This window comes from Salvelinus namaycush, chromosome 13, assembly GCF_016432855.1.
Source record: "Salvelinus namaycush isolate Seneca chromosome 13, SaNama_1.0, whole genome shotgun sequence".
Lineage (NCBI taxonomy): Eukaryota > Metazoa > Chordata > Actinopteri > Salmoniformes > Salmonidae > Salvelinus > Salvelinus namaycush.
The window spans coordinates 14,990,591-15,006,065 of record NC_052319.1 but is presented as its reverse complement, the minus strand read 5'-3'; the positions used below and the strand labels follow the sequence as shown (position 1 = coordinate 15,006,065).

Below are 15,475 nucleotides of genomic sequence, written 5' to 3'. Positions count from 1 at the left end.
TGAGAACCCAGATGGCTGTATGGACGGCGACAGTATATCCCTAGAGAGCCATGTTTCCGTGAAACAGAGTATGCTACAATCCCTGATGTCTTTCTGGAAGGAGATCCTCGCCCTGAGCTCGTCTACATTATTATTCAGAGATTGAACATTAGCGAGTGATATACTTGGAAGCGGTAGATGGTCTGCATGCTTCCTGAGTTGGAACTTTTGAGGTATGTTCTGTGGTGGTTTTTACAGATGTTGTGCACAACATTTTAGTGAATGCTAGATAGAGTCCATTAACACACTAATTAAACGTTTATGGCATTACAGACTTAATGTGGGAGTAGAGAACAAGGGAAGGATGGCACATCTGTATTCTGTCACGTACAGTTCATATTTGAAAACCAACTGGATCATGTTTTAGGTGTGTATTGCTACCCATTCTAATTATATCACATTTTAGGTCTTTGTATTTGAATTACATGTTTCCCTATGGTCAGATAATCTTAGTTCAACTAACAGTAGTTAATGTGTTTCCAGTGTTTTACTGTATTTTACTTTGCCCACAAAATTGTAGTCATTGCAAAAAAAATGAAGTGGTTGTGAAGAGATTCTTCAGCCTACGCAATGTGGGGTGCTTGCTCTCGTTCAAGGCTAAATGCTCTGTTGGCTTTCTCACGATGCAGATGCAGCTTTGTTTATCTTTAAAGTATATGTGGTGAATTGCCCATAATCCATTAAAAAGTTAACTCCATGATATTATATATGGCTGGTCTTGCACAAGTTGAAAAACCTGTTGGCTCTGGTTAGATCAATGTGACTTTGAGCACTGTCATGTTGGTAATATGGGGGCTGTAGGATCCACAAGGCCTTAACAAAACATTGTGTTTTCCCTCTTTTCCACATCCCAAGTAATTCTAGCTCCTCTTGCAATCCAACAGTTGGATGTCCTTCTCTGTGTAATTGCAGGTTTTTCAAGGCTGCGGCCAACCAAAGCCCTCAGGAATGGGCGGCAGGTCTACTCGGGGCGTCTCGGACGTGTTCAACGCCCGCTTCAGGCCCTACAGCCCAGAGGAGCGGCCCACCACTGCAGCTGGCACCAGCCTGGACAGACTGGTAAGGAAAAGCAGAGACACACACAGCCCACTCACAGCCCACAGGACCACTGCTTCAGAGTAAACATCATTTGTCTTTCTGCCTTGACACTGTTTATTAAAGCTGGTGATTTGCCATGGTAGGGCCCCCGGAGCCGGAAATTAATTATTTGTGCTCGTCCTCCGTTCAGGCCTCACTCACTCTCTCTATATCGATCCGTGTTTGTTAACAAATCATCAGCTTTACCCGGGAGGGCAAAGAGAAGTGTGCAGCATCCTGTGCCCTTCCTGTCTATGTGTACCTTACAAATAAGACAGAAAAGATTAATGGAATTTGTGAGATTGACAAAGTCAGGTGTTTGCTGTATAAAGTAAACCTTTGCTTTCGATCAGATTAGCTTTGTTTTGTTTCATTAGATCTTGTTTTTCCGATTTTCATCTCATACAACCTTGACAGTGACACCTAACTTGATGTTTTGCTAAGGGTAGAGGTCAACATATAGCTGACAGTCCAATTCAGGTGAGGGACATTTCTCATCATGGATTATCCTTACTACAGTCCCCCCCCCCCCCCCCCCCTCTCTCTCTCTCTCTCTCTCTCTCTCTCTCCCCCCCCCCCCCCCCCCCCCCCGCTCTCTCTCTCTGCATGCAGATGGTAATGTGAGAGCCAGGAGTTAAGGCTTGTCAAATTGACCGATTTGAAAAGTCTGTCACTATCATGCAGTGCAATATTTGTAGGAGACCAAAAACCAAGGTTAAATATGTCTCTCTCAATAATCCTCAAACACTTCATTTTGAATGTATTCAATATTATTTGACCAGTTTCTCACAGCAGAAAAATAATCCTGCTGCAACAGGAAATGTGAATTATTAGGTGGATTATAATTAATGGACATTTTTGTAGGGGTTGATACATTTTTTGTTAGGGCAAATCAACTCTGACATTATTTAAAGGAAATTATAAACTTTAGAAGCCTTTTTAAACTTTGAATACACCATACGTTTGCATTTCCTGCTGATCATATTAAAATCCTACACCTGTATAATATTCAACCACATACAGTACCTTCTTTTCATTGGGACCGCACTATTTTAATTATGGACTCAATTGAAAGTCAACACATTATTTTGTAACTCAGGAAAATAATATCCTTAAATGAATTGAGAAAATAATGTGCTGCGTGGCTTCGGGCTAAAGCCAGAATCCCATTATAAGAAAATATAAATGTTCTTCCATCAATTTCATTAATGAATAGTAATTATGATTTCCCTTAACTTTGTTCCTCCTCTTAGCTCTTTTTGAAGGACTCTGATGTCTTTGGATGTATGCATTTGGATGTAATGTCTTTGTGTACCTCCCTCTTTCCTCCTCCACTGTCTTACTTTATTTAATTAAAATGCTTCTCTTTCCCATTGCTATGCTGCTTACCAGAGGACTGTCTGGAGTGCAATGCAACACAGTGTAAGCTTTATGAATTCTACTCTTAACCTAAATCATTTTGTGTGGGGCCCTTTCGTCACATCTTGTCTCCTATGCCATACTCCCTAATGTTTTGTCACTAAATAAGAAGAATTACAGACTCATAGTTTCCATAGACGAGGTATGGTTGTATATTACCTGGCAACTACTGTTGTAAACAAGTACAGTGACATCCAAAGCCCAACGGTAAACCTGATATATATTCCATCTCAGCCACTGTCTCAGATACTACTCCCAAAAGAGTCAACTTTCAAATAACCTTTTTATGTTATTACGGAGTAGTCTGTGTTTGATTTACAAAGCAATGTATTTGTGGAGCTGTTGAGACCTTGATCATGGCCTCAGTGTTTTATGGTCTTCCGTAACAATATTGGCTGTTAAACATTGTATTAGTAGTCAGGTGTACCACCAAGACCGGTGCTATAGACGAGGGAGTTGAAGGAGCTGCGGTTCCTTCAGGTAGTGAGGACTCTTCCCTAGAGGCCGGTCCATGTTTTTCCTCCCTTACCCACTATATCTATACAGACACATCAGAGACCTCACATTGCCTTAGCTAATGGAGTCAACTCCTGGAGGAGCCCAGGCAATAACCAGGTGACCTACTCCATCAGAGCTTGGCAGAGGAGAACTCTGAGAGGGGTGTTGGTTGGTGGTGGTGGTGGTGGTGGTGGTGGTGTCTGGGCGGTTGCTCAAATGGCAGACAGAGTGAAATGAGGCCTCCAGACTGCCTCATGAATAACTGGGCAATTAGCCCGCTTGGAGATTCCCTCTAGATGTTGAGTTGAGTGACAGAGGTTGATTATGGACATCTGACGGCTGGACAAGGACACCTGATGAGGGTCTCCGTTATGAGGATCCATGTGCACTGTAGTCAGGGGGTGTCGAGTTCTCTGCTGTGCTGGCTGGTTCACAGTCGGTTTCTACTGGCTCCACAAAAAGTTGCTAGAGTACAGTAGCTTTCTAGAGACAGCCGTCCTCTCTCAGTTTCATGATACCATAGAGTTCTTTCAATAATAAAGCTGTGAACTGTAGTGGTGGTGGCGAGAGGCTGAATGTTAAAGTAACTGCCCAATGAAAAGTTCTGTTAACTCATATCCAAGTAATGTTGTTGACTCGTCCTATACTCGTATTTGTGGCCAAAGCATAAATTGGAGGAAATATTGTTCCAAAACCCCACCTCAAACTTGTATCTCAAACAGACAGTTTAAAAAATGCTTGGCTATTTCCTCATAGAACATGATGTCATCTCCCTGAGAAGGATGAGCTGGCCAATCAGCGGTCTAAAGTAGGATGAGCTTGCCAATCAGCGGTCTATTTGCATTCATATTTTTAACCGGTATACACCCAAACCATTCTATTGTTGGGGTACACCTACACCATTTCAACAGAGAAAAGCTGATTTTTAACAGTCGGAAGTTTACATACACTTGGGTTGGAGTCATTAAAACTCGTTTTTCAACCACTCAACAAATTTCTTGTTAACAAACTATAGTTTTGGCAAGTCGGTTAGGACATCTACTTTGTGCATGACATAAGTCATTTTTCAAACAATTGTTTGCAGACAGATTGTTTAACTTATAATTCACTGTATCACAATTCCAGTGGGTCAGAAGTTTACATACACTAAGTTGACTGTGCCTTTAAACAGCTTGGAAAATTCCAGAAAATTATGTCATGGCTTTAGAAGCTTCTAATAGGCTAATTGACATCATTTGAGTCAATTGGAGTTGTACCTGTGGATGTATTTCAAGGCCTACCTTCAAACTCAGTGCCTCTTTGCTTGACATCATGGGAAAATTAAAAGAAATCAGCCAAGACCACAGAAAGAAAATTGTAGACCTCCACAGTCTGGTTCATCCTTGGGAGCAATTTACAAATGCCTGAAGGTACCACGTTCATCTGTACAAACAATAGTACGCAAGTATAAACACCATGGGACTACGCAGCCGTCATACCGCTCAGGAAGGAGACGTGTTCTGTTTCCTAGAGATGAACGTACTTTGGTGCGAAAAGTGCAAATCAATCACAGAACAACAGCAAAGGACCTTGTGAAGATGCTGGCGAAAACAGGTACAAAAGTACCTATATCCACAGTAAAACGAGTCCTATATCGACATAACCTGAAAGGCCGCTCAGCAAGGAAGAAGCCACTGCTCCAAAACCGCCATAAAAAAGCCAGACTATGGTTTGCAACTGCACATTGGGACAAAGATCATACTTTTTGGAGAAATATCCTATGATCTGATGAAACAAAAATAGAACTGTTTATCCGTAATGACCATCGTTATGTTTGTAGGGAAAAGGGGGATGCTTGCAAGCCGAAGAACACCATCCCAACCGTGAAGCAAGGGATCATCAGGGAAATTATCTGGATATATTGAAGCAACATCTCAAGACATCAGTCAGGAAGTTAAATCTTGGTTGCAAATGGGTCTTCCAAATGGACAATGACCCCAAGCATACTTCCAAAGTTGTGGCAAATTGGCTTAAGGACAACAATGTGGAGTGGCCATCACAAAGCCCTGACCTCAATCCTATAGAACATTTGTGGGCAAACCTGAAAAGCGTGTGCGAGCAAGGAGGCCTACAAACCTGACCCAGTTACACCAGCTCTGTCAGGAGGAATGGGCCAGAATTCACCCAACTTATTGTGGGAAGCTTGTAGAAGGCTATCCGAAACGTTAGACCACGTTAAACAATTTAAAGGCAATGCTACCAAATACTAATTGAGTGTATGTACACTTCTGACCCACTGGGAATGTAATGAAAGAAATAAAAGCTGAAATAAATAATTCTCTCTACTATTATTCTGACATTTCACATTCTTAAAATAAACTGGTGATCCTAACTGACTAACTGATAGGGAATTTTTACTAGGATTAAATGTCATGAATTGTGAATAACTGAGTTTAAATGTATTTGGCAAAGGTGTATGTAAACTTCCAACTTCAACTGTAATTAATTATCATTATTTGGAAGGAAAACTATTTCAGTTATATTGTAAATAATTACAGGTCATATTTAATAGAAATCTGGAAACACTGGGCAGTTACTTTAAACAGACACACTGGTGTGCGTTTATTTGTGCAAAGCCCATCATTAGGATGTAATGGGAAGCTGGACTGTCTTAAAATAATCACACTGGCCACAGAGAAGGGATTTTCTGAATACAATAATACTTTTGTCTGTCAGAATGTTGTTTTCATTGATCTGTGAGTTATAGGTTATATAGTTATGAGTTACAGTGAAAGTATTCAGACCCTTTGACTTTTTCCACATTTAATTACGTTACAGCCTTATTCTATAATTTATTAAATATTTTTTTCCCCTCATCACTCTACACACAATACCCAATAATGACATAGCAAAAACAGGTTTTTAGAAATGTTTGCAAATGTATTATAAATAAAAAACAGAAATACCTTATTTAAAAAAAAAAATTATGTATACATTAGTCATTAGTCATTAGTCAATGTTAGAATAAGGCTGTAACGTAACAAAATGTGGAAAAAGTCAATGGGTCTGAATGCTTTCCGAATGCACTGTATATGCTTTAATAAGCAATGTAAAAACAGTAAGGATATAATGTCTTGTAAGTTAAAGGCTTTGGGAAAACAGAGAGTGCAGACATATTGGCCCAGTGCATGGTAGTGTAACCTTATCATTCTTTAACTTTAACCATCAATAGTCAGACAACTGAAATATCCATCCAGAAGCGGCCGTGATAAATGTGATAGCCCTAAATTCATTTATGAACCGCTATCTCCAAGGCAGTAGGTTGCTGCAGTTTGCATTAGGCTTGGGATTGTGGGGGTGTCTGCTCATCCAGATACCTTAAACATGTATTTCCCTCATTGAAGCAGCCTTCTGCCAGGTAACTGACAGTTATTAACCCGGATCCTGTGGTCTCTCATACAGTAGCTGCAGTCCCCACAGCTGCAGCAGTTATCAATGTCACTGTTCCCATCTGTTTATTCACCGTCAGAGGTGTCTGATACCCAGTTGGAGGCCTCCTCTTTCACTTCCGCTGCTTTGTCGTCCCACTCACTGTCTTCCTTTAACTTCCATAACATCATAATTATCAGTGACACTCCCAGTGATGTTGCTAAGGAGTCCTTTGATTTGGAGTTAGTGTCTGACTTCAGTGGTGAATTAGCTAGTCAAAGGATGCAAGCTGAGCCAGGGATGGCAGGAACTCAGGAAGGGTCTGTCGTCGTCTGGCTGTGTTGCAGTGCTTATGGGGAAGCCCTGAAGAGCCGGTCCACCTCCAGGCTCCAGCTCCATGAGCCATGACTGCTTAATTTCCTGACATCCTGTCACCATCCGCCATCACAGTCCTGTGGGAGGAATGGATCTTTGAACGTCCTAAGGGAGATGAAGGCACTACAGAGTGTCAGGCAGAGAGGGCCTTTAACGGCTGGTGTTTGATGATAGGGCAGGCCTTTAATGTGCCATTTAGTATAAGTTGTTTTATTCATTGTCTTCTCCTGGGGCGTCCTTGTCATGAAATCTATTCCAAGGTCATTTTTCAATCACAGGAAAAAACAGGAAGCAAAAAAGTTATTTTATTGAATTTTAAAATAATGTTTAGTTGCAATTTACAACCTTTTAGTTGGAAATGTATATTGTACGTGATACAACATGGATTTAGCATACTATTGCTTCGGCGTCAGCATAAATCGTTGCACAACTGAACGTGGATGTTGCAAGAGGTTGGTTAACTACATTCAGTGGATTATTTCTGTGTAATTATACTCTTTGCTTCATATTTTGGTAACTCGATAGGCTGATGTCCATTTCCATGTACTTGCAGATCCGTGCGCTCGCCAGCCCTAATTCAGTTGTGTGGATGTAAATGAATTGTGCTGGCCTCATTGATTGCTTTTGGGAGACTGAAGTCCTCTAGCTGTGCATGGATGTGGCGCCTAATGTGCAGTAAAGGAAATTGGATAACTCCAGAGCAGTGCCATAGAAACCAAGCTACAGTCTATCTTCATTAGCTAGATGAGCATCATCTTGGAACACAACAACAGTCTGTTGCAGCTTCTCTTGTATGCTGCCCTTTGAATTTGGTCTCATGCTCCATCTCAGTAGTTTCTACGCTGCGTTATATTTGTAATTACTTTTATTCATAGTCTGACTTATATTTATAATATGTTTAATAATATATATAATGTTTACCTATTTCTCTCTGGAGCATAATAGATGTAGGTCTCGTAGAATCGGGTCTCATAGAAAGAAGTCTCTCATGCAAGTGAAACCTATTGTACAGATCCCTTGTGACTTGCAGCCATGCGCATGAGAACAAATGTGAAATGCCGCTGTGGTGGCTGGGTCATACTGCGGCCTGGAAACCTTCATTCTATCCTTTTTCTAAGTCTTGACCCATACATAAAGCGCCTGCAATGCAGAATCACTTTAAGCCTCTGAAACATTCTTGTTTTAGATACGGCTTAATGGGAGTAAGTAGGCCTATCCACATATCCATTCTAGCCATGCTATTACGTAGATTCCACAGATTCTAACATAATTGTTAGTTTCCCCCAAAACCACATGAAAACAAATAGTCCTATTATTTGACAGTGTATTTAGGAATCTCTGAACAAAGGGTGGTACTCAAGCATACAAATGTAATGGTTGAAAATGGTAGCCTGACAAATTCAGCAAATGCCAACAATCTTGGATAACCACCCGAGACTACATTCAGAATGTTCCCGAATCACAATGGGTTTGATACAAACGGTTTAGTGTTTCCTTCTACTTCAAGGTCTCTAGAGCTACATGTATGCTAAATCATTTGCCAGGCTGTTTCAAGGGAAATGAGGATGAACAAACGGATGACAAGTTAGCAAATGTCTCTATTATCATGCCTCCATCACAGGATATCTCACTGAGGAGATACTAGTCTCTACTCTCTCTCGTTGTAGAATTAGTCCAAAAATAGACGTCACACATTCTATAATACTGCCAGATATTTGATGTACAGTGCCTTCGGGAAGGTATACAGATACATTGACTTTTTCCACATTTTGTTACGTTACAGCCTTATTTTAAAATTGATTAAATGTTTTCTTTCCTCATTAAATCTACACACAATACCCCATAATGACGAAGCAAAAATAGGTTTTTAGACAGTTTTGCAAATGTATTACAAATAAAAAACTGAAATATAACATTTACATAAGTATTCAGACCCTTTACTCATTACTTTGTTGAAGCACCTTTGGTAGCAATTACAGTCTTGAGTCTTCTTGGGTATGACACTACAAGCTTGGCACACCTGTATTTGGGGAGTTCCTCCCATTCTTCTCTGCAGATACTGTCAAGCGTTGTCAGGTTGGATGAGGAGCGTTGCTGCACAGCTATTTTCAGGTCTCTCCAGAGATGTTCGATCGGGTTCAAGTCTGGGCTCTGGCTGGGCCACTCAAGGACATTCAGAGACTTGTCCCGAAGCCATTCCTGCGTTGTCTTGGCTGTGGGTGAACCTTCACCCCAGTCTGAGGGCCTGAGAGCTCTGGAGCAGGTTATCATCAAGGATCTCTCTGTACTTTACTCCGTTCATCTTTGTCTCCCAGTCTCTGCAGCTGAAAAACATCCCCACAGCATGATGCTGCCACCACCATGCTTCACCATAAGGGATGGTGTCAGGTTTCCTCCAGAGGTGACTCTTAGCATTCAGGCCAGTTCGATCTTGGTTTCATCAGACCAGAGAATCTTGTTTCTCATGGTCTGAGTGTCTTTAGGTGCCTTTTGGCAAACTCCAAGCGGGCTGTCATTTGCCTTTTACTGAGGAGTGGCTCCCGTCTTGCTACTTTACCATGAAGGCCTGTTTGGTGGAGTGCTGCAGTGATGGTTGTCCTTCTGGAAGTTTCTCCCATCTCCATAGAGGAACTCTAGAGCTCTTGCAGAGTGACCATCGGGTTCTTGGTCACCTCCCTGACCAAAGCCCTTCTTCCCCGATTGCTCAGTTTGGCCAGGCAGCCAGCTCTAGGAAGAGTCTTGGTGGTTCCAAACTTCTTTCATTTAAGAATGATGGAGGTCACTGTGTTCTTGGGGACCTTCAATGCTGCAGACATTTTTTGGTACCCTTCCCCAGATCGGTGCCTCGTCACAATCCTGTCTCGGAGCTCTACGAACAATTCCTTTGACCTCGCGGCTTGATTTTGCTAAAATAAAATAAACTGTTTTTGCTTTGTCATTATTGGGTATTGTGTGTAGAATGCTGAGATGTTTTATTTATTTAATACATTTTAGAATAAGGCTGAAATGTAACCAAATGTGGAAAAAGTCAAGGGGTCTGAATACTTTCCAAAGGCACTGCATCTCACCTTGTAATCCAAGGATCAGTCATTCACCAACAAGTTGTGGTGTTTTATTCTATTTCAGTTCTTGAATTAGCACTTTCTATCCACAAATAGTTGATATTGTGAAACAATGAGCTGTGTGTCAGGCAGCAGAAGGATGGTAAAGATGGCATGGCACCAGGCTCTTTCACAGCTGTGTTTAGTTATAAAAGGAAGGAAGTCATTTCTATTCCTGAAGATGTCACGATATCACTCTGCTCTGCTTGCAGCGGTACAGCCATGGTACAAATAGACAGTTTTGCTCTCACATGAAAGTCACTAAATTACACATTCTCTCCCATCACCAGACACACATGCACACACACACCACAACCACAAGCAACACCACCGCAAGTTGTTATCTCATAATGAGTCCTGGCACTCTGTACCACTCACCTCTACGTATAACTTGAAACTAACTGCATGTTATTTGAAAAATAAATATGGCTATTCATATGGCTATTATACGCCGATATTTGATGTTTCACTTGGAGGAACAGCGCTGTAATCATCAAGGGATTTGATATGAATAATTTCAGGCAGCTTCACACCAAGTTCCTCTTCGTCTCTTGTTAGCAGGGTCTCCTTCCATAGATCATTCCTTCATCCTAACTAATGGTGTTGCCATTAAGGCCCTGCTCCTCTTCATATCTGTCAATACATTAATGAGATACATTGGCCCCATCACACCCGGGCCTTTGCAGGCTTCCCCGGAGAGCCGGGCCAGCCGGGGAAGAGCAGGCCCCCGATTGCTCTGTTCTTCTGAACAGCATGGAGCTTCCCTTTAATCATCTCCTCTCACTCAACCACTTCTCCAGTCCTAGCCTAGGGCAAATCACTAGCACAAACTTAGAACCATTTCATCAATATTCTGTCATTTTGCCCCACCAAGGCATCCCTGTTTGATAAATTGAGCGCACCATGATCAAGTGTATTGCTTAACTGCTAGTCGTTGAGGGACTGATTCCAGGGTATGTAAAAAAGGGTTACTCTGATTACGGCACGCTGGGACAATTTGACTGCGTGTTAAAGGCTGTTATAACAACAACTAATTGAAAGAAGCCACTTATTGTTGGACCTTCTTCAACCCCTTCGTTAGTATACTGTACTCCCACTGGAATCTGCATGCAAGAGTTAGTAAAAGGTTAAAGATCTCACAACTACTGCACAGTGACATACTGTATGCTAATGCAGTATGTTTGGTGCTATATTTCAGAGCACTATAATACTGTATTTCTTTAATTAGTTGAACATGGTACGCTATAACACACTTACTCCTCCTTGTAAAGCATTGGTTTCTTCAGGTATTTGGTCTTGTCCTGTCCTCTCAATGTTACTATCTATCCATGGGGGTTTAAATTAGAAATTAGAGAGAAGTGGACTGATTTGCCTGTGATGGAACTTGACCAAATTATCCCTCTGAGAGAGAAGCCATTAACAGGTAATTATGCGTCCCCTGAAACAACACTATTATACTATTTAAGGACCTAGAGAAGTGAGAACTAAGATAAAATCCCAGACACGTAACGTATAGTACATGAAATGATGTGCATGTTGAAGGATTTCTCTCATGCAATAATACTGTTGGGTTGAATTGTGTAAAACAAAACTACATATCCTCAAGGGATTAAAAAAAATATAGGCTACAATTCAATATATATTTGGGAAATAGTCAAAACAGCAGTTTATTGTCCACATAAACAACATATGACACCAACCATAACTGTTTGTTCTACTGTACGTGAAGCTGCACTGGATCAAGATTAAAGTCGCTCATCATTATGCACCAGCATTACAAGAAGAATTTCCAAGTAAAAGTACTGTAGATATGAATATTGTTTCATCATTGCTCTATGTACGTGTTATTCCCTTGTCTAATATGAGGCTTGAACATTTCAAACACTTGATATATGGGGAGCCTTCTGAGTGGTGATAAATATTCATTGCCATTGTTCCCGTAGCCTTGCTTGCATCTGTCATGCCTTCAATCTCTGCCAACCATAACACTGGGGAAGATCCTGCCACATTTCTCTCACTGTTCCAAAGTTAAATCAAACTAACCTGAAAATAATAGTCACATTTGAATGACAATAAGACTTTCACCTCGCGTCAATTATGTGCTGTGCCAGGAAACATTGTAATAACAGTCACGAAGACAGGGCTTCACAGACATATGGTGCCATCACTCTTGGGTATTGGAATGATATACAGGCAGGACACACCACCACTATGCTGAGATCTCTGTGTTAAATCATAGCCTTCCGCTCCGGCAGATTTAATGCAGAGACATAATCAGGACTCTAGGGAACCAAGCCAGGGCTGCATGGGTCTGGGGCTGCATGGGTCTGGGGCTGCATGGGTCTGGGGCTGCATGGGGCTGGGGGTAGGGCTGGTGCTACTCGGGCTTAGGGCTGCTGGGGTTAAGGGTTAAAGCTGCGGCTGAGGCTGGAGTTAGCTGTTGGGGCTTGGGCTGATGTTAAGGTTGGCGCTGAGGGTAGGACTTTGGCTGCTGATACTGAAGCGTGAGGCTGTGGCTGGGGCTGGGGCTGGAGCTGCAGGATGATTGGCCTTCCACCTGTTGTGGAATGGATAAATAGTAATTGGCTTCCAAACGTTTATCTTGTGGCCATTGAAATATACCACAGTAGCACAGATATTTCACAGTTCGCCACTGATTCAACCACTTTATTCAAACTCAATATCAGAGTGCTGCTGATACATGTGACAGGTTCAGAACGCTGCTGACAACTTCAGAGGGGCTGCTGAAGACAATGTGACAGCTTACTTTCTGCCAGTTGTTCACTGAAACACAGTTGCTTTGTTACTCATGGAGATATTCACTTAGAGTCTGTACAATCATGTATGGCCGTTTGCCAATGCCATCAGGGTTTGTGTGTTTTGGAAGTTGCACTGCAGTAAGCTAGTTTTATAATACAAACAACACATTGAAGTTACTGTAAAGACCGACTGTGTCATTGACCTGAGTTTGAAGGAGGAACTGCTCAGGTATATCCGTCCCGTCTGTGCTTAAACTGAAAGGATTAACAGTTGTTTGATCTCTTTTAGGGGTCGCCCAATACAGCATCACAAAGGGGAAACATGTTTGTACCTACCCTCTGTTGATTGTTATTGATTAGGGTGAAATGAGACAACACATCCATGTGCACTACACTAGCTGCTTTATGCAGTAACCCCGGTCCCCTCTCAGAGTTTAGCTTCTTCCAAGGAAACACACACATTTCAACGGTCATGCCATTGTGGAAAGTCTTATTCAAAACACAATCTCAGAGTTAATTTACTTAGTATGTGTTTCTTTTGTGTGTGGGGGGGGGGGGGGGGGGGGGGGGGGGAAATATTCTTTTTTGGAGATTTTTAATATGCAGAGTGGGTTTTGGGACAGATGGTGTGTCGTGGTTGAGAGGCTGTGCTGTTTATGAGGAGACCCAGGCCCAGGAGGAAGGGTTTATGAGGTGTTAGACACCAGTGATTAAATAGCCGTGTCGAGGGACAAACACCCACAGGGGCTCACTCCACCGCCACCATTCTCCACACTGGAGCTGGGGAACAGGGACGTCTGCAGTCTTTAAAAACATAAAGGATAGGTAAATAGTCTTATTTAAGATCAAAATCAAATCAAATTGTATTTGTCACATGTGCCGAATACAACCGTGAAATGCTTATTTACTAGCCCTTTTCCAACAATGCAGAGTTAAAACGTGAGAAAAAATAGCAACAAAAAAAGGATATAGTAACACAATAAAATGACAATAGCGATGCTACATACAAGGAGTACCGGTACCGAGTCAATGTGCATGGGTATGAGGAAGTTGAGGTAATTGAGGTAATATGTACATGTAGGTAGGGGAAAAGTGACTGGGCAATCAGGATAGACAAGCAGCAGCATTTGTGAAGAATGTGAAGGAGTGTGAAAAGATTGTATGGATTCCACCAACCTTGACAAAGGGCGGGAATGTCTAATTCACCCACTATCACAGGTGTGAATCAGTCTCTACTCAGAGGGTTAGGATGACAACCAGCAGTGTTGCCCAATGGAGTAGCCTAGGGTCTGGATCTACTGTAGCAGACTGAAATATCCCTGTTGCTGTGGACTCCGATGAGAGAAGAGTGTCTGGTGTCAGGGTCATCCATTCCACCTCACTGTTGGTCAGAGTCAGACATATGGAGTATGGCAGGAGTTTGCTGCAGGGAGCAGACTCCTTGAGCTCTGTACTGTAATTGAGATGCAGCTAGAATACAGCATTCATATCAAATGAAAACCTATTTTAAAGCAGGCAGTAGTGACTGTTGCCAGGGAAAATAGGTTGATCATGGAGTTCTCTGCCCCTTGTGGTTTTGTGTGGCCAGACCTTCTGTACAGGCTATGATTAGACTGAGCTCAGCCTGCACTCATTTAGTAGAGACTTGTGACTGAAGGATACTTTTTATATGCAGCAGCGATGACATCCTTTGTTATTAATTTAGAAACCCATAATTAACAGTTGATGAATCATCATAATGTACTTTGTGACATAGAACATGTGTACCTTTTAAAACTATATTTTCCAAATCCACATTAACGACGCTCTGAGGAAGTGACACCTTGCCTTAAATAAAAAAATGGAAATAAAATATGTTTAATGAAAGCAGTGCTGAATCAAGTTAGGGCACGCCCCTTTTTATATACAGTGTCTCACCTCTGCAGTCTGACAGCCAACGGAAGTTGGTATTAGTCACCTTGGTGCTCATCCCGTAGTAAGTTGATAGAGTTTGGTCTCCGGCCCCTGGCAGCATTGTAGAACAGCCAGGAGGTTGACTTTGGCTTGAAAGCCGGTAACACGTCAGCTTTTGATCTGGAGATTGGCAAGGGCAACACAGATAGAAGGACAGAGGGACGAGCAAAAAAAAAAGGTCATTTTATCACTGCACACAGATATACTAGGTTAATTTTTTACTACAAATAAAGACATATATTTTTCTGCATAAACTATTTGCTTAGAGTATATAAAATGCATTGTACTCTTGTAGCCTAGGCAGATGACAATCATCTGTAAATACTCTGCCCATGTATTTGTCTATTCCGAACTACCCAATTATTTCCCACAGTGAGCAAATATAGTGTGCATGGTAAGTTTGCTTTGGAACGAACTGCTTTGAATTTGAAGGCACTTTAGTCGATCTGAGTTGAAAAGTAAAGTCGTGATGTCCGCTGTATGACAGGTAGTGTGTGTGTAATTTATGGTGGCATTAGCACATAACTAATGATGTTTACAGCTGGATTAATCCCCAGTACTGCCTTTTACATCCATTAGTTAGACCTGCTGGTTTCCCATTGGTAATCCCCTTGCAGACAGCTGCAGACAGAGGGGAGAGAGAGAGAGAGAGGGAGGGGAGAGAAAGTGAGAGAGGTGGAAAGGGAGAAATCGAAAGAGAGAGAGAGAGAGACAGGGAGAGAGAGAGAGAGCGAGAGATGTACCTGTATCAGGACAGAGAGAGAGAGACAGGGAGAGAGAGAGCGAGAGATGTACTGTATGGCTCAGGACAGAGAGAGAGAGAGACAGGGAGAGAGAGAGCGAGAG

General features: G+C 41.9%; 1 protein-coding gene across 1 annotated transcript in view; it reads left to right on the top strand.

The window, feature by feature from the left end:
- Positions 1-15,475, top strand: part of LOC120057792 (glypican-6-like) — a 115,182-nt gene that overhangs the window by 86,044 nt on the left and 13,663 nt on the right. The window contains exon 6 of the mRNA XM_039006257.1: positions 952-1,098. Within this exon, the coding sequence (XP_038862185.1) occupies positions 952-1,098 (147 nt within the window). The remainder of the gene's footprint in view (positions 1-951; positions 1,099-15,475) is intronic.